This window comes from Rhinolophus sinicus, chromosome 4 (assembly GCF_057876585.1).
Source record: "Rhinolophus sinicus isolate RSI-liver-muscle chromosome 4, RSI-T2T, whole genome shotgun sequence".
NCBI classification, from domain to species: Eukaryota; Metazoa; Chordata; class Mammalia; order Chiroptera; family Rhinolophidae; genus Rhinolophus; species Rhinolophus sinicus.
The window spans coordinates 48747351-48767460 of record NC_142504.1 but is presented as its reverse complement, the minus strand read 5'-3'; the positions used below and the strand labels follow the sequence as shown (position 1 = coordinate 48767460).

General features: G+C 39.5%; 1 protein-coding gene across 11 annotated transcripts in view; it reads left to right on the top strand.

Moving 5' to 3' along the window:
- The window catches only part of SRPK2 (SRSF protein kinase 2), a 218980-nt gene that overhangs the window by 44589 nt on the left and 154281 nt on the right, over positions 1 to 20110 (top strand). The window contains exon 3 of one of the 11 annotated variants that reach the window (XM_074340609.2): positions 17303 to 17354. The exons of the other annotated variants lie outside the window; for them this stretch is intronic. Coding sequence (XP_074196710.1) covers positions 17303 to 17354 — 52 coding nt within the window. The remainder of the gene's footprint in view (positions 1 to 17302; positions 17355 to 20110) is intronic. 11 annotated transcript variants of the gene reach the window in all.

Sequence of the window (20110 nt, the reverse complement as noted above, 5' to 3'; positions counted from 1 at the left end):
CAAGGGTCTTTTCCTTGTATTCTTTATATAAACAGAGCTGTCATGTAATAGACATGTAGTCAGTGCTTGATTATGCTTTCAGTAAGACAGATTTGTAGGTAGGGTTGAAAATTACAGTATTTCTTTCTGCACGTCTAGTTGTCCTCGTGAAACAGTCCAGTGATTCTGGAAGTTGAAAGGATGTTGGGGATTTTGAGGGTGATTGACTCGTACCCACCCAGAGGCCCTTGCATGTGTCGTGAATACTACTTAGAAGGCCAGGGTTCCAGTCCTGGTCTCGTCAATCAGGGGCCGTGTAACGTGGGCACATCATTGTACGTTTCTGAGCCTTGTCTGTCTGTGAAAAAGAGAAGGAAAACTTAAACAGATACTGCTCAGACTCACTGCAAGTAATAGTATACTTTAAAGCACCATGTAAAGTGTGAACATTAATACCTTAAAGTTACGCAGCCTAAGGGGGATCGAATATATGGTGATGGAAGGAGAACTGACTCTGGGTGATGAACACACAATGGGATTTATAGATGATGTTATACAGAATTGTACACCTGAAATCTATGTAATTTTACTAACAATTGTCACCCCAATAAATTTAATAAAATTAAAAAAAAAAAGTTACACAGCCATTTCATGCATCTTTACATCTATTGTATTGGTGCAAGATGGCATTATGATTGATTTGGTTTGTGTCACCAAATGGGTTCTTGAAGAATTCAACCATCAGGCAGACATTTAGTGTCTGTTCTGCACTATGCACTGTTTAGGTATGAGGCTACAACAATAGGCCAGAAATTGTTCTGTCCTTGTGGGTCATAAATAAATACATATTATGACACGAGATAGTCGTAGGTGCTGTAAAGAAGATTCAGGCAAGGGGATAAGGAAGGGGTGTGGAGAAGGGACTGGGGAAAGCCTTTAAGGAAATAATGTTAGAACAGAGACCTTGTGGATTTGGGGAGGTGGGAGGGCTTTCAAAGAGGTGGAACACACAATGGAAAGACCGTGAGGTGAGAAAGAAGAGTTCAGTATGTTTGAAAACCAGAATGAAGGCCAGCAAGCATAGATTCCATCAAATGTTGTAGAGAGGTATGGGACCAATTTTTAGGGTCTAATGGACTATGGAAAAGGGTTTGGATTTTATTGTGAGAAAATTTAAAAAGCTGTTGCAGGATTTTGAACAAAGGGGAGTGAAGTAATTTATGTTCATTTAAAAGTAATCATTCTCTTTTCCCTTTTCCTAAACAATTCTGTGCTGCTTTCATTAGGTGGGACACTCACAGTGTGAGGAGGCGGTGTGGGAGCTGTCACGGCCCAGAGCAGCCTGTGTGGGCCCAGGGAGGAGGAGAAGGGTGTCCTGGGACGGAGTGTCCATAGCGGGAGGGCACAGCAGCTGTCCCAGGAGTCAGAGCCCAGGCCCGGTGAAGGCACGACGTTTCTGAGCAGGTGGCGCGGTGCGGGATGTGACAGCTCCATCAAGGTGAGGGCAGAGTCCAGAGGGGAGAGCAGGCTATGTGGGGAGTCAGAGCCCAGGCCGTCCCCACCATGTGGAAGGGGTGGCCTGGAGTGGGGTGTGAGGACTTAGTGACAGTAGCATATTGATCGGAATCTTCTCATCTTGATGATTTTCTTGTAGTTATCTGGACCGTCCTTGTGTTTAGCATTTGAGGATAATGTTGCAACAGATTGGCAACTAACTCATAGGTGGTTTGGAGGAAAAGTTCTTTGTACTGTATTGTACTGTACTGGACTGCAATTTCTTTGTTTCAAAACTGAGAAAAAAAAGGACAGTATCAGCCTGGCTACTGAACTTGGGAATGGATTGTTGGCTGGCGAGAGGGAAAGCCTGGAGACCAGGGAGGTGGTGGCTGCAGCAGCCTAGTCTGGGCGCTGTGGCCATGGTGTGGGCGGTGGTCTTCGGAGGCCGGAAGGGCCAGATTGGGCTTATTTTCGAGGGGGAGCTGACTGGATTTACTGATGGGATGTGAGATGAGAATCAAGGATAGCTTCTTGTTTTTTTAAGGTTTGAGGAACTGGGAAAAGATGTCATTAATGATGTCACAAATTCATTTTTAAAAAAATAGGGTTTGTCAAAAGACTTGGTGTCTAGTCCTAGCTCATCCCTTGAGAGGGCGTGGGAACTTCTGTCTTGACATTTCTGGCTCTTGATTGCGTCATGTGGACAGCATGGGATATAAAATCTTCACAGTGGGGCCAAGAGGCATTTTAGCCACACCAAGTCTTGCTTTTAACAAGACATGTTATTGTCTCTTGAGACACTTTGTTGAAGAGCTGGAGAAATGTTCATGTAATTGCAAACCTAGATACGTTTAACACCTACTCTCCAAAAGTATTGATGAATTAATCACTAACTTCCGAAGAGCTCGTTAGTGGTGAAATGAAATACTTTGTTTTTGGTCCTATTTTGTTAAGTGCTTTTATCACTGACTTGGATGAAGACATAGATCACTGGTTATCAAATTAGTATCTGTAGGGACGTTGAGAGCTGCCCTTTGTAGGAGGATACAGTTGTGATTTTATAGAAGTCTTGCTTGAATGAAACTACACATCATTGTTACTGATGAATAACTTCAGTTAACTTCCTAATGTACCTACTTCATGGTGGACTTTCCAATAGGAATAACAGGATTATTGGGTATTAAATGGTATAGGTATGAAAACTAGGCATGATGCCTGATGGGTATACCCGAAAAACGGGAGTAGCACTCCTCCCCAGGCCAAAGGTGTGCCAGCCTTGCTGCACACTGATTTGTTTTTCAGTTGTGAGTCGTTTGATCAAAGTACTTTTAAGGAAAGACGGTTTGAATCCTTCCAAAAATTTGTTTCTGTTGTGTATTCTTGAGTTGGCATTTCTTATCTTGAGAACAGCTTCCTTAGGTGAAGTTTTCAGCGTTAGCTAGATTTCCACTGAGGGAAAAGTGTGAGTGATGTGTCCTCAAATCGTTACTGTAGTGTTAAAGATACAGATCTAATACACATAATATATATTTCTTCTTCTTGGAAATTAATGTGCTATTTCCACTCTGTCCTTAAAGTGATCACTCTAAAGGCAAGAAACACTGTTTCCCTCTGTTCTGTGTGAGTATGTAGCATCTTGTACACTTTGGTGCTGAGTAAGTTACATTGTGCATAACTGAGAAGAAAGACTTCATTGTTTGTAACGTCTGAGCAGTGCCAGTGTTATCATCTTATTTGCATTAACACCCAGCCCTTGAAAGAGCAAAAGACTGTCTGCAATGCCTCAAATATGACATAAGGCAGGTGTTTCAGAGAAATTTCTCTGCCATTGTGTCTTGTGGTTTGAAGTTCAAAATTTCCAGGAGGAAGTCGTTTCTGCCTGCGATTTTCTAACGTTGGTGGTGGTAATGCAGACTTCGGCACGTGTCACTGTCTGTGTTCACAGAAGGCTTCACCTTCATTTCCTTCTGAATTTTGTCATGGAAGTGTTAGTGTATACTTTTCTCTGGTGTTCTTTTTTCCCTCCTAGCATAAAATTTCAGTTTTTATGTAAATGTGCATTCTTACTGTTTCTTTTCTTAGGTCATTTTTGACCCAGTGTTTGCTCTCTAGCTGCACCCAGGCTGTGAGCCAGGGAGACCTAAGGTGTTGAGGGAGGACCACTGCGCATTCTGGGTGAAGTGGAGATGTGTAGATGAGCAAATGAGACCTCTGTGCAAACTTAAAAAAAAAAGATTAAATTCGGACAACAAAATTGATCACTTTTAAGTGAGCAGTTTAGTGGCAGTTAGTACATTCACAGTGTTGTACAGGCACCAAGTCTGTCTACTTCCAAAACATTTGTTTCATCACCCCAAAAGAAACACTGTATTCATGAAGCAGTTACTCCCTATTGCCCCCTTTCTCTAACCAGTCTGCATTTTGTCTCTGTGCATTTACCTATTCTGGATATTTCATATAGTGGGATCATACAATATGTGACCTTTTTTGTCTGGTTGCTTTTCACTTCGCATGTTTTTGAGGTTCATCCAGTTGTAGCTTGAATCAGTACTTTATTCCTTTTATGGCTGAATAATAATCCATTATATGTATATACCACAATTTGTTTATCCATTCATCCACTGATGGATATTTGGGTTGATTCCAACCTTTTGGCTGTAATGAATAATAGTTCTATGAACATATGTACATGTATTTGTTTGAGTACCAGTTTTCACTTTTTGTGATATACATAGGAGTGGAACTGTAATGCTATGTTTAAATTTTTGAGGAACTACCTACCTGCCTCCCCCTCCACATTTGATATTCCCTTACCCAATGGATGAGGGTTTCTATACATTTTTACCAACACTTGTTAGTTTTGTTTTTCTTTTCTTTCTTTTTTTAACTATAGCCCTCCTTGTGGGTGTGAGGTGATACCTCATTGTGGCTTTTATTTGCCTTCTCTTTTTTTTTTTTTTTTTTTTTAAGATTTTAGATTTCATTGGGGAAGGGGAACAGGACTTTATTGGGGAACAGTGTGTACTTCCAGGACTTTTCTCCAAGTCAAGTTGTTGTCCTTCAATCTTAGTTGTGGAGGGTGCCGTTCAGCTTCAAGTTGTTGTTCTTTGTCTTAGTTGTGGAGGGCTCAGCTCAGCTCCAGGTCCAGTTGCTGTTGCTAGTTGCAGGGAGCACAGCCCACCATCCCTTGCGGGAGTCGAACCGGCAACCTTGTGGTTGAGAGGACGCACTCCAACCAACTGAGCCATCCGGGAGCTCAGCTGCAGCTCATCTCAAGGTGCCGTGTTCAATCTTAGTTGCAGGGGGCGGAGCCCACCATCCCTTGCAGGACTTGAGGAATTGAACTGGCAACCTTGTGGTTGAGAGCCCACTGACCCATGTGGGAATCGAACCGGCAGCCTTCGGAGTTAGGAGCATGGAGCTCCAACCGCCTGAGCCACCGGGCCGGCCCTATTTGCCTTCTCTTAATGATCAGTGATGCTGAGCGTCTTTTCATGTGCTTGTCGTTTGTATACCTTTGGAGAAATACCTATTCAAGGCCGCTGCCCAGTTTTTAATCAAATTGTCATTTTGTTGTTGAGTTGTGTTTGTTATATATTCTAGATGCTGGACCCTTACAGACACATGCTTTGTTAATATTTTCTCTTCTCTAGGTTGTCTTTCACTTTCTTGGTAATGCCTGTTGGTGCAGAAAGTTTTTTAGTTTTGGTGGAGTCAATTGGTATGTTTTTTCTTTTGTTGCACGAGCTTTTGTTTGTCATCTAAAGACCTGTTGCCAGATTCAAGGTCCTGAATCTTTACCCCTGTGTTTTATTCTTAGAGTTTTATGGTTTTAACTCTTATTAGGTGTTGATCCATTTTGAATTAATTTTTGTGTATGGAGTGAGGTATAAAGGTTTTTGGAATGTGCATACCCACTTGCCCAGCACCATTTATTGAGGAGACTGTTACTTTTCTATTGAATGGTCTTGGTTCTGCAAACTTCTACTTTTGTGTACATCAACATGGGTTATCTAGAATTAACTTCGAAAGAGGAGCTGTATATGAAAAGGTATTTGAGGGTCAGACTCTGGCTTTGATGGTAAATAGGGATTTGTCATTTGAATGCAAAATTAGTTTTATAAATATAACTATTTTAAATTAAATGGTTAAATTAGTACTGATTTCATTTCGGCCTTATATAAGATATGTTTTGTTTCCCTGTTGTTAGTTCAGTACTGTGCAAGTGGGTTTACTGGTTGCCTTTTCTGAAAATTTGTAGTGTATTCTGTAATTTATTCTCAAGGTAATTATTAATATTTTTTTAAAAATGAGAGAAACGGGGTGGCCAGATGGCTCGGTTGGTTAGAGCGCGAGCTCTCAACAGCAAGGTTGCTGGTTCAATTCCCATATGGGATGGTGGGCTGCGCCCCCTGCAACTAAAGATTGAAAATGGCGACTGGACTTGGAGCTGAGCTGCGCCCTCCACAACTAGACTGAAGGAGCTGATGGGCCCTGGAGAAACACAGTGTTCCCCAATATTCCCCAATAAAATTAAAAAACAACAACAAACCATTAAAAAAATTATATTGATAAACTTGCTTTGTTTTGTTTAGCATAAACATTTTAAATATGTAACACTGTAGCTCCTTTTTTTTCTTTTCCAAGTGATTAAATTGGCAAAATTTTTGTGTTAGAGTAATTAAGGGAATTAAGGTGAGAGATGCTGAGCAAAATGTGAATGTTAGCTTTCAAGGTTTATTCTTGTATCTTGTTTAGGTATATGTGTGGGTGTTTGTTATTGTGAGTGAGAAAAAAGTGTGTGTGTGTGTGTGCGCGCGCGCGCGCGTGTGTTTTAAAGCATAGATACTGCTTTTACTCTTTTGAAAATTAATTTGTCTTAAATATACAGCAAAACCAACCTACAGACAACACTGCAGCTCAAAAGAAAATGCAAATATTTTAAGATTTGATGAACTGGACTACTAGAAAAAGACCTTGATTATTTGGAAAAATAACTGGAAAAAAATTTAAAAGCTGCTTATGTTATTTCCTCTTCCCTATTCATTTACTAGAACAACAGTAACCTTAAGAGTGAACGTTTAAAGTAAAAACTAAAGCTTGTTAATCATTAATGTTTCTCAAATACGTTTTCAAAAATGTAGAAGAGAGGCAGGAAAGGTAATGTTAAAAAGCTTAATAATCTTGCTAATAAGTGTTAAAGACATGTTCATAAAACCACGAATACCCGGAGACCGTTGTATCGAAATCCCTATATTCTGAGTGACTAATGTGTAATAGTAGATAATTCTATCTTGATTGTACCTCTTTGCTATATTGAAAAGGACATTTGCAGTGATGAAAAATTGTGAGTCTTCCATTAATATGTGTAGAAGTTTAAAACATAATAGTAACATTTCCACAGAAATTAGAGATATGTAAAGGGTGATAATATTGTGAACATGTTTTTTTTTTTTTTAAACTGTGACTGCCTGTCAGTTTTGAAATATTGAGTAAGTCAAACAATTTTTTATATACAACAAATTTCATTTTCACTCTTTCGTATTTGTGTTTTACTTGGGATGTTACTTCTTGGCTTATTTGAAAATATTGCCTCAGTTTATTTTTTTGAAAACATGAATTTTACTTGTGTATATAAGTTAATATTTTATAAATTGGCTTGTAATCATTTGATTTGTGACTGTTTTTGGAGTACAGTGCATAGTTAAAAACTGGACATGTGACGTACTGATACCTCACTGCTCTCCAGTGCCAGGATTTTATTCTGGGGCTGGTGGCAGAGACTGGAGGACATTGTCCTTGCACCCAGGAATAATATGTATTCTGGAGCGCCCGAGTTCTATTTTGGAGAGGGTTAGAACTTTTACTCAAAGTTTTCAAAGGAGGTAGGAGGAGCATGTCTTAAAAAAAGGTTAATTAAGTTGAAGATTAATTAAGCTAGTGTATTGACAACTGAAGGGTAAACTAAAAGTAAGGTTAGTAAAAGTTCTTTGCTATTAAGGATATGACAGGAGTATGTAAAAGGCTCAAGTGCTGAATGATATTTCTGAGTATTTAAATAGCTTTAATTAAGGAACTTGGTATAGGACAGTGATTCTTAAACGTTTTGCCCTGAGGACTTTTTCAGACTCTTAAAAATTATTGCGAAGACCAATGAGCTTTTTAAAAGTGGTTAATATTATCAATTGATACTGTATTAGACGTAAAATAGAGAAACTTAGAAAAAGTTAATCAACTCATTTAATAGAACAACAGTAGACCCATTGCCTGTTAACATAAATAGCATATTTTTAAATGCAAAAATAGGTATATTTTTCAAAACAAAAAATTAGAAGAATGGCATTGTTTTATATTTTTGTAAATCTCATTAATATCTGACTTAATAGAAGTAAATTCTTATGCTTCTGCCTTCAGTCTGTTGCAATATGTTATTTTGGCTGAAATATGTGAAAAAAATCTTTAAACCCATCCTGTGTCCTCGCATTAGCTGTTTTCTGTAAAGCAACAGCTTCATTCTTTTAAAATAACTTTTATTTTTCGATTACAGTTGACATACAATACTATTAGTTTTAGGTGTACAGCATAACTTTTATTTTTCGATTACAGTTGACATACAGTATTATATTAGGTGTACAGCATAGTGATTAGACATTTATATGACTTAAGAAGTGATGACCCCAACAAATCTAGTACCCATATGACACCATACATAGTTATTGCAATATTATTGACTATATTCCTTTTGCTATGCTTTACACATTTCATTCATTTTTAGAATATGTCTGCCAGGTACCCAAGTTGGAATAACCATGGCTTGTCTTGTCAGTCAAGTAACAAAAGTGTTCCATGCAAAAAGGAGCTAGTTCTGCTCACAACTAAAACAACTAATTGCACAAGTGTTTTACACACACACACACAGACACACACATACACACTCTGTATGCAGCAGAAGTACTTCCTATTTTATCAGGCAGGATATATACTTAGGGTTGATATTTAATAAAATTAATATGTTTCACTGCTTCGTCAAGAACATTCAAATGAAACCGGCACTATATTATTTTATTTTTTATTTATTTATTTTTTAAAGATCCCCCCCCCCCCCCCCCCCAAATCGGGGAAGGGGAACAGGACTTGATTGGGGAAGAGTGTGTACTTCCAGGATTTTTTTCCAAGTCAAGTTTTTGTCCTTTCAGTCTTAGTTGTGGAGGGCGCAGTTCAGCTCCAAGTCCAGTTGCCGTTGTTAGTTGCAGGGGGCACGGCCTACGATCCCTTGCAGGAGTCGAACTGGCAACCTTTCTGGTTTAGAGGATGCGCTCTAACCAACTGAGCCATCCAGGAGCTCAGCAGCAGCTCAGCTCAAGGTGCCATGTTCAATCTTAGTTGCAGGGGGCAGAGCCCACCATCCCTTGCGGGAGTTGAGGAGTCAAACCGGCAACCTGTGGTTGAGAGCCCACTGGCCCATGTGGGAATCGAACCAGTAGCCTTCGGCTTTAGGAGCATGGAGCTCCAACCGCCTGAGCCACCGGACCAGCCCCAAACTGGCACTATCTTTAAATTAAGTCCTGATGTTGGTATAATTACCACTAGTGCAGATTGGGGCCACTGCCTTGGTTGTTGCTAACGCACCAGCACTTTTACCCACTGTTGCTTTTATGTGGTTAGTGCGAATGTCAACACAGTGAGAAAGACAAATCATATCTTGGTATCATGAAAATAGTTTTGATCTCATGGATTTCTTGGTATTTGTGAACCATACTTGGAGACTTGCTGGGAGGAATGGATACTCCCATTATGGAATTGCTGTGACAACTCTTCCTTCCCCCAGAAAAAAAGATAGAGAATCAAATCAAAGTCTACTTTTCAGATATAATGGAGAAGAGGAGGAAATGTTTATGACTTTCCTATTACTCATTTTCATTTAAGCATCATGTGACTGCCCTGTGAATTAGTTAATTCCTGTGCTTTATTTGCAAACGAGGTAAAAAGATCCTGAGGTTAAATAGTGGCTGGTGGGCTGGAACTGAACTTGGTGAGATGGAGTCCATTTGCTTTTCCTTCCCTTAGCCATGATTACTGCTAGATGGATCCTGGAATGAGAGGAGTCTCATCGAAGGTCAGATTGACTATTGCTCTATCCTTGTACTGCCTGTGTACTTCCATCGGTTTCTTCTTTATCTCGTTATTAACCTTGTGCTATTAAGAATAATAGGAATCTTGGGGCGGCCGGATGGCTCAGTAGCTCAAAGTGCGAGCTCTTAACAACAAGGTTGCTGGTTCAATTCCTGCATGGGATGGTGGGCTGTGCCCCCTGCAAAAACTAAGATTGAAGGACAGCGACTTGACTTAGAGCTGATGGGCCCTGGAAAAACACACTGTTCCCCAATAAAAAATAAAAAAAGGACTATTGACTAGAAAGATGCTTCATGGAAACAACTGGTATTTTCTTGATCTTTGATCTCATTTGTGAAGTTGGAATAAGGTCAAGGAATAAAATATTGCCAAAGCTAAAAGTCAGGAACATAGTTTATCTGGTGGGCTCTCTGGCTTTTGGGATATTTGTACTGGTTGGCTGTTGAAGCACTTACTTACCATGGAGGGTAGGTAGTACCGCTGAATAAATATTGTGCTTTACCCTGTCCTTGAGAGTGTCCTGTTTGAGTAGTAGATAGACTTATAGAGGTTGATGCTCCTTTCCTGTCCTTTCTGAACAGTAATTTGAGAGACAGTTTCCACTGCTTACAGTACTCTTTCCTTTCAAGTTCAAAGGAATACTTTAAAAATTACCTAAAACATGTCTTTTCACTTAATACCCCATTTTGCTTTGTGTAAAAAGACTAGGAGTTTCAGGATACCAACTAAGTAATTTCAGAAAAATTTTAATGACTCCTGTCTATAATTTGAACATGGGTTAGGAGGAAAATGATCATAGAATCTCAGAATTAACAAAAATTTGTTATGCAGTATATTAGAATCATGCCAAGTACAGGTAACCTGGATTTTTATTATTTGTGTGTTCTCCGAGAATAGTTCTAAACTTGTGAAAGCAATGAAAATATAGATGTGTACTGTTTAGAATTATATAACACTGCAAGGGACGTAAGGGGTCTTCTGCTCAAGGGGTTTCAGAACTTTGAAACAGCAGACCCTTTTCTTTAGTTGAAATCATATCCAGGAGCCCAATGTTTAAAGTATAAAAGGCAAATGGTTGAAATAGTTGTGGGTCTGGGATTCTCCTGTTTGCTGGTAGGTTCTGTTTCCACTGCTGTGAGCCCGTGGGTAATAGTAATAAACACCATTAATGTGTATTGAGTGTTCATTCTGGGCCAGGGATTATTGCACTTTAAATGCATCATTTCAGTTTGAAAAACCACTCATCTATTTCAGCTTCTGAGTTTTATCTCTGAAGAAACAGGCCCAGAGAGCTTAAATCACTTGTCCAGGGTTTTTCGTAGTTAGCGTTATTAAAATCCTATTAGTCAGTTTAGCTAATGGCATGTGTGGTGTGTTACTTTTCCAGATGTGAAAATAATACGTGTTCATTGCAAGAAAATTTGAATTTACAAAGGAGTGTAAAAGGGAAAAAGTACTTCACTAACTAGAAATTAATAATATTTTGGTATTGATCTTTCTAGTTTCCTTTGTAACTGTTTCTTTATTAGAAGAGTTATATACCCATTGTTGACATAAGAAATGTCCAAACCTGTAGGGAAGCAAAATCTCAACAGATTGAGAAAATGCTCTGGAAAATGGCATTTTGCAACTTATTTTATATATTAGCATCAAAGGAGGAGGGTTACATGAAATCCATTGGTGGTAGATTAAGGGGGTGGGAGAAAATAAAGGGGAGGATGTCTGGGATTGGATAAAAAGTAAGTTGGAGAGACTGATACTTCTTTTTCATTGGTGGGTACAGGATAGTTAATAATTAGCATTTTATAGCATATAGAGATGGTGATCAGGAGACAAGAACAACACTGAAGGGTTCTGTGGTTTTCTGCTCTGGTGCGGTGCGTTGTGCCCTGAAGGGTCTGCAAAAAGGAATGACTGACATTCCAAGGGTATGTTATCTTAGATGCAAAAAGACAATAGACAGGCTCACTTAAGGTAAAGATTGACCTTTGTCAGGGAAGCTACAGGCCAAAGATGTGACTTATTGGCCACCACCCACTTTTAGTTAGAAATTTTAATGTTCAGATCATGTATATGTATATGTATATGTATATGTATATGTATATGTATATGTATATGTATATGTATATGTATACACATATATGTGTATGTACTTATATGTATACACATATATACATGTGTGTATATATACATATACGTATATACATATATATAAACATTTCCAAATTGATCTTTGGAAGGTTTGGCTAGTTTATACTTTCACAAGTCATGTTATTAAACTCTTGTGAGTTCTGGGCAGTGCAGATAAAAAAAATAGATGTCATTTTAATTCACATTTGCTTCATTATTGATGAGGTCAAACTTTTCTTTTATATTATTAGCTGTTTCTATTTTTTCATTTATGTTTCCAGATCCTTTGCCTGTTTTTCTATTTGGGTTTTTCCCCTCATTTTAAAGAAGTCTACCGTGTGCTGCCATGAGTGGTCGGCAGCCGGCGAGAGCTGCCGTGAGCTGCTGTGAGCGGCTGACCGCTGACTGGCGACCTACTGCCTCAGCCGGGGGCGGGGGGAGCGCAAGGCTCATAACACCAGCATGGGCCAGGGAGCTGTGTCCTACACAACTAGACTGAGAAACAACAGCTTGAACCGGAGTGGGGGGAGGCGGAAACAAGGGGGGAAACAAAAGAGTTCAAGAAACACACATTCATGTGACCCTCCACTCTGTACCTCCTCCCACACCCACAATCCCTGTCACATATGTTGGCATTTTTTCCTCAGGTTTAAAAAGATCATTAATTTTTGCAGAAAGACGTTTTAACCTTATCTTTCAGTGTATATAATGTCTGATTGTCTCTCCTTTTGTGATATTATCAGCCACTGACCACAATTGCCTGCTTCCATTAATTCATTAGGTGTTCCAAAATGTTGATGTTGTCATTTCATCATTTTTTTCTTTAATTCCTGGAATATTTTGTAGAGAAGCTTCCCTGTATCAACTGTTTGGATAGTTCAGGTGCAGTTTGTATAGGAAAGTCAGTATACATGCTTGATTTTTTCCTCTTATTTAGTGGATTCAAACTAGTTGACTGTCTTCTTCCATACCGACTTAAATCATTGCTTAGGGATTTCAGCATGTTTGTGTATTATTGTGCTTATTGGTGCATACATCGTTCCGCCTATGCCAGCAGTAGCTCTTGAAGCACTGCTAATGGTCAGTGACAGAGCTGGCCCCACTTGTGGGACCTCCGCTCCCGCACATGCACGCTGGAGCCGAGCCGCGGACTCGGACGTGCCTAGAAGAGATGCAGAGCTCACTGAAGATTCCTGGGGAGTGTTGTTAATTAATTTGTTTCTGATCAGCACAACAAATAAATGATGAACTATTTTTTCAGTGTGCTAGGGATATAGTAGATTAATGCTCTGGGGAAAATAAATACTCTGATGATATGATAGTACTAGTGAATGTACTAGTTTAGGCATCAGTGAACAGAATGCTGTGTAACTGGAGTCTGTAAGATAAAAATCTTGCCTTCAATGGGCCAAAAACCAACCATGGAGGCATCAAGTGGGTCTGAGTTACGTGAGTTTTTGGGTAGAGAAGGAACCATTTCCTGAAAGAGTAGTTGAAAATGGGGCTCAGAAATGTCTGTCTAATGCTTTAAGATATAATTAAGTTTATTAAGATTTGGGAGACTGTACTTCTAATTCTTCTAATTAGATGTGATAAAAATAATGCTATGGTTAAAACGGCAACCTATCCTCCAGTGAAACCTGCAGGAAAGAAATCTCTTGGTTGTGAAGTTAAAAGGCTCCAGAATTTCAATCTCGGGGGTTTCTGATCTTTGAAGAATCAACTTCTCTCGCTTTTTCCCCTGAGGTGATGGCTGTTAGCATTTACTAGGGGTAAAGAGAGGAGCTGGTGGTACCTTTTTTTGGGAAACCCAAATACCTCTTTTACATTTGGTGGAGGCATCACTCAATGAGCTCTGAAAAATCCATACCATAATTCGTGGTACAAACCTGGGTCCATGTTACTTCTAACAAGGATTTCAACTCTCTAAAGTTGGAGACTTAGCAAGGTCATTGTCAGCACCTTGGGCTGTCCTGAATGATTGGACACATTCTCAATAAAGGTTCTGATGAAATTACTTTAACCCTGCCAAAGTGAACTTGAAGTTCACAGCTTTAGTCTTTCCCTTTTTGCTGGCTTTTCCCCTGTTCAAAACCCAAGAATTTTTGTTTCCTTCCTGCCTTACCCTGTAGTTACTACTCTTGTTCTCTTCACTGTCTTGGCAAGGATAATCGGATGTATAACTTTTACAGGATTTATAATGTTTCAGTTCTTATATTGGGGGATGGGCCCACTATTGTTTGCTTTATAATTGTGTTATTTAACTTGGATGTATATACGAGGTGGGATCCTAAAATATGGTGAATGTTTAAATAAAAAAAAATTATTATAGTAAAAGACATGTTGCCTTTAATCCCTCTCAAAATACTCCCCCTTGCTTTGAACACACTTATCCCATGGTTCTTGCCACTTTCTGAAGCAGTTCTGGAAGTCCTCTATCATGAGTGTCTTTAGTTGCACTGTCGTGGCTGCCTTGATGTCCTGAATCATTTTGACTTTGGGAAAGAGCCAGAAGTTGCAGTGCTAGAGCTGGTGAATAAAGAGGATGAGGACACACCGTATTGTTTTTTTTGTTTTTGGTAGAAATTGCCATATACCAGAAGCAATGTGTGACATGGAGCATTGTCATGATGGATGATTTACACCACACTTTAAAACACACCTTCTATCAACTGTAGCTCACACCCAACTGACTGCACTGAACAAGTTGAAACTTGTCACACACGGTTACTAAGGTTCAATGCGCTGCTTCCTATATTGAAGATCCTGCCTTTCCTTTGATTGGCACTTGGCAGCAGCATTCACCATAGTTTGTGATCACACCTCGTACTGTACATATTTTTTTGCATATAGCAGGTATTACATATTTTTTAGAGAATAGTCTTCGTTTACAACACATTGGAGAAATTAGGACAGAAGACCTCCCGTTTGTAAATTGAAGATGATGAGAGATATTCTGTTTGCCTGGGATAATTGTGAGGAGCAACCTAGGTGAACTTTGCAAGCTATAAAGGGCTATCCAAATGTAGGGAGCTTTTGGTAATTACAATGATAATAGGTGCAACAAAGCTTTGACTTGTCCAGGGTAACACAAATAATCCTACCTGGAAAGTCAGAATGTTACTGTAGTTTGCTATGTATAATGTGCTCCTATATATAATGCATACCTACATTTTTTGGCCCAAACTTTCAGGGAAAATATCTTTCATTTTAGTTTTTTAATTCAAATTTTTGCTTGTGTACATTTAGGTACTTGTTTTTTATTTTGTATTATAGAGGAGTTTTAGCATTTATTTTTTAACATGGTACAAGGAATTTTATGTAACAAATAATTACAAAACACAAGAATGGGTACAAGGTACAAGAAATATTATATACCGGTAACAAATTTATGATATATATGCATCACAGAAGGCCAAGAACTCTTCATCGTTGCAAGTTCGTCGTAAGTTCAACAAAACCTATTATTGTATTTCAGAATAGTATTTTGCATATGGATATTGTTACTGATTTCTAGGGCTACACTTTTAAGTCATAAGCATAAATATTATAAAAATTAAAAATATATAGATACGGAATTAGTACTATCCCTATATAATGCGAAATTCTTATTTTCCCTCACAAATTTGGGCAATAAAATGCGGATCATACACGGCAAAATAGGGCACACTGTCAGGGATTAGAGCCTCTACGATACAGAGTGTGCTTCTCTACCCACTGTGAGGTTCTCTTCATGCTTCCTGCATGTCTTGAGTGGTATTCCGCCTCTGCGCCTTGTCTTTGTGACCAGACGCAGGGGTATGGGCCCGGAGGGATTTGTTCTGACCCTGAGGACCACTTGCTTGAGGTTTGCCTCTCCCTAGGCCATTTTTCACCCCCCCCCCTTTCTGTTTCTCATTACTTTTCTGAGCTTCGTGACTCTCACATCCTTTAGCTGCCTTTTAATATTCCTTCGTCAGTTAGCGTCCTTTTCGTCTGGTTTGGCTAACTGAACAGTGTCCCCTAATCTTTTTTGGGCTTTTGATTCTGTTTTTATTGTAACTTGAAACAGTTTCTTCTTTCTCTACCTCTTCCTTGTCTTCAGAGCATTTTTTCCCATTTCTTTTCTTTTTTTTTACCCCTTCTTCTAGCATTAGAGCTTATAAACTTGTCAGTTACAAAGCAACTCCTGAGTACAAGGCCATCCAGCAGTTAGGGCACAAGCGGGTGGCACTGGCCCTGGCTGGGACATCGGCGTAACCGGCTGAATAGGAAAGGAAAAGTGACAGCAGAGGAGCAGAGCAGAGTGGAGATGGGGAGCATGAGTGAGGTGAGTCTGGGGGGGTAGGAGAGACAAGAGATAGCAGCCGTGTGGTCAGTGAGGGTGGGGTCCAGGGTCTGGCAAAGACAAGTGTGGGTGTGGTCCTTAGTCGTTTCAGGCAGAGCCAGGAGCTTCTCAGAACACACCCACCACCTAGTGCTGCTTCCTCTATAGAAGGGAAAGAGAAGTGAAGAAAATTGTATTAATGTACACAAGAAAACTGGTATCTGCAGGTAAATACAAAAGTGGGAAAATATCATTGGACTAGTAGTTTTGGTTGTGTTATTTTTATATGGCACAGTAGCTCCAAAAGAGCAGCTTCTTAAAATTTTTCTTTTAAATTAAGGTGTATTTTACATACCATAAAACTCACCCCTTAAAAGTATAGAATTCAGTGATTTTTAGTATGTGCCACCATGTCTGTTATTTAATTCAAGAACATTTTCATCACCCTCTAAAGAAACCTATATATTAATATATTATAGTTAGCGGTTGCTCCCCATTCTCCCCCCGCAACTTCTGGGGTCCACCAATCTGCTTTCTCTCTTTCTGGATTTATTTATTTTGGGAATTTCGTAGAAAATTTTACGTTTTGCGTCTGGCTTTCACGTGGGGTAATGTTTTTAAGTTCATCCCCTTTGTAGCATGTATCAGTACTTCATTCTTTTAAAAATTAAAAAAAAACTTTTTTTGGCAAAATACACATAACAAAATTTATCATCTTAACCATTTTTTTGCATTTGAAAGCAATAGTTATTGTATAAACGTAACACATTCACAGAAGCCAGTAAGTCCATCACCCAATAGAGCAAATTGTTTTCATTTTCTGTTTTACCTTCCACTTGTCCATATGCATATACTCATATAATATTTGCAAGTAGTAAACATAGCCTGTAATTGTGGATTTTCTTTTTTTCACTTAACAATATGTTAAGCATTTTGTGTGGTGCTGCATAATCTTCATAGTGATGACTTTAATATGGCCGTTTACCTGTACTTCTAAAGGAAAGTGAGAATAAGTCAGATTTTGAAGAGAACAGGCACGGTTACAAATTTAGAATTCTTTTGCCCTAAAGTTCACTTGTGCTTTGATTCAGCAACCGTATATTGCATGCACTGTACTGGCCTAGAATGAACCATCTTAACTGTTTTTAAGTATGTGGTTAAGTACATTCACATTCTGCATCCGATTTCCAGAACTCTTCATCTTGCAAATGTGAAACTCTGCCCATTAAACAACTCCCCATTCCCCTCTCTCCCCAGACTCTGGCAACCACCATTCCACTTCCTGTCTCTCTGAGCTGGACTACTCCAGGTACCAGATATAGGTAGAATCTTACAGTGTTTGTTTTTTTGTGCTTGGCTTGTTTCACTTAGCCTATGTCCTGAAGTTCCATGCTGTAGCATGTGTCAGAATTCATTGCTTTATGGCTGAATATGTTCCATTGCACAGACATACCACAGTTCGTTTGTACATTCACTGATGCGTCATTTGGGTTGTTTCTACTTTTTGGCTATTGTAAGTGGTGCTGCTATGAGCAATCATGTACAAGAATTTGTTTGAGTACCTGCTTTCAGTTCTTTTGGTTATATACCCAGGGGTGGAATTTCCGGGTCATGGGGCAATTCTGTTTGACATTTTGAGTGACTGCCAGACTTTTTCACAGTGACTAAGCCATTTTACATTCCCACTGAAACAAGCATTCTAGTTTTTCCACACGTTTTACAACACTTATTTTTTATATTTTTGATGATAACCAGCCTACTGGGTATGAAGGAGTGTCTTGTGTTTTTTATTTGTATTCTCCTAATGACTAATAATGTTAATCATTTCATGTTCTTGGTGGCTATTTTTATATCTTCTTTGGAGAAAGGTCTTTTCAAGGCCCTTGCTCATCTTTTAATTGGGTTATTTGTCTTTTTGTTGAGTTGTAAGAGTTCTTTATATATTCTGGATAGTAGACCTATATCAGACATATGATTTGTAAATATTTTTCCCATTCTATAGATTGTCTTTTTATTTTCTTGGTAATGTCCTTTGATGCATAAAATAGCTGTTTACTTTTATTGCAGCTTATAGTCAACTAAAGCAGTTACGTTGGGTCATACGCTGGGCAGGGCCAAGCCCTTCCTAGAGCATGGGTCTCTGATGGAAACGAATAGAGGGCACCTCTTTCTGGCCTGTGCTATGTGGAAAGGCTGAAGCAGTTGACATAAATATTGTGTTTGTAGAAAGGTGGGTTTGGCTTTTTAAACTGCAACAAAACTTAGATTTTACGTTCCAGTTCATTTCACTTAAGGTTTGAGGAGGCTTATGATAGATGTGCCAAAATAGAAAAGTCTTAAGTGGATAAAAATTAGGATCAAGGGAAAAATAAGTAGAATGAAGTTTGTGGAGGAGAATGTCATTGGATATTTCTAGGATGGAAAGGAAGTGCATAGCAGTTAGTGTAGGATTATGGGTGATATAAAATTTTCTTTTTTATGACTTTCTACTTTTTTTACATTTAACATGTATTACTTAGGAAAGAGACATTTTACTACAATATTACTAAAATTCTGACTGTATTTGTCAGATGTGCCGCTTTTGCCATACTGATAGATAATATGATCCATTCTCATGGTTTTATCTGCTGCCTGCATTTGTTTCAGTCCATTTCTCTTCCCTGAATTTCAGTTGCTCCAGCTGCTGTGGTGCCCCCTCCTCTTGTCCCCCGAGGGCACCTTCCAGCTTCGGCACCCCAGCGTGCTCACACTTGGCATTACTGTTCTCTCAGCTGCGCCCGGCCTCTTGCCTTTTCCTGCCTGTCCTACTAGGACTCATCCCAGAGGCCCCCACCCCCGCCCGCCCCAGGGGAAGATGTGCCTGAATTACTGCTCCCTCTGCCGACTGCATCCTTCCCGCCTCTGCCTGGCTCTCACTGCGCTGACTGCAGCGTTCATGGCATTCTGTCTGTGTGCTCTTCTCTTGCACTGGATGAGGACACACTGGCTTCTTCATTTTGTCCCCAAGCCTAGCAGCGTGTGTGTGCAGGGCTGGCACCAATGCCTGTCTGTGAAATGAATAATTAAGGTTTGTACTGTCATGAGGTGCGCACTGGTAGATGTGGGCTGGATCACGCCTGCGCGTGTGCTCATGAGCCTCATGGTGCTTGGCACCTTGGGGCATTTCCTGTAAGAACCCCTCTTTCCATATCTGGAAAAGTGAGGCTGGCCACCCTGCACCTGCATTCTTGCGCAGTGGCTGTTCCCTGGACCTGGCTGTGGCTGATGGTTTGCCAGAGTCCCACCCTTCTCCTCTTACCAGAGGCCTGCTTTGCTCATGTTACCTGCTATCCCCTTGAGACACTTGGGATTGGATTCCCCGTCTAGAGGAAGGGTATACTGCATGCTTACAACCGGATCTGTCTGTCTCCACTTTGTCTTTTCGGTTGAAGGTAGGAGCGGTCTGAGCTTGGTTTCTGGCATGTTTCTGCAGTTCTGTTTTCCTATGAGGCTGATGGAGGACAGAGCCTTAAACTTTCCTACATACATATACAACTGGCATCTACACAAAGGGCCCATAAGTTGAATATCCAAATATGTTAGCAGAGTGACTGTCCTGATGACATAGGCTCAAATAAAATGAAATGTTTAGTTATGGGAAAGTTTATCATTCTGAAGTTCGTAAATCACTGTTTAAAGTTTTTGACATGTAATCTGTATATTGACGCATGGTTTGTTAAGATAAACTTCTTACCATCAGCAAACCTTTATGGACTGCCTAGAGAAGTCTTTAATTCCTTTATGAAATTAAAATGGAATTTTGTTACTTATGTTTGGGGTTTTAAGGCAGTAAAATCAATTGTGTTCTTGGTATGACCATATGCAAAATTTGTGGACTCATTTATGGCCATGGTCCATAAATTCATGTTACATTTTCACAGGGGACTGATCACAAAACCCCAATGCAACATACTTTGTAGACATTGAGGGCTTTCTTCAGGGTGGTAATGGAATCAGTTTTTTGTTTTTGAAACTTGACTCTGCAGCAGTGTGTACTGAGGATTAGAGAAGTGTGAGAACTAGGGG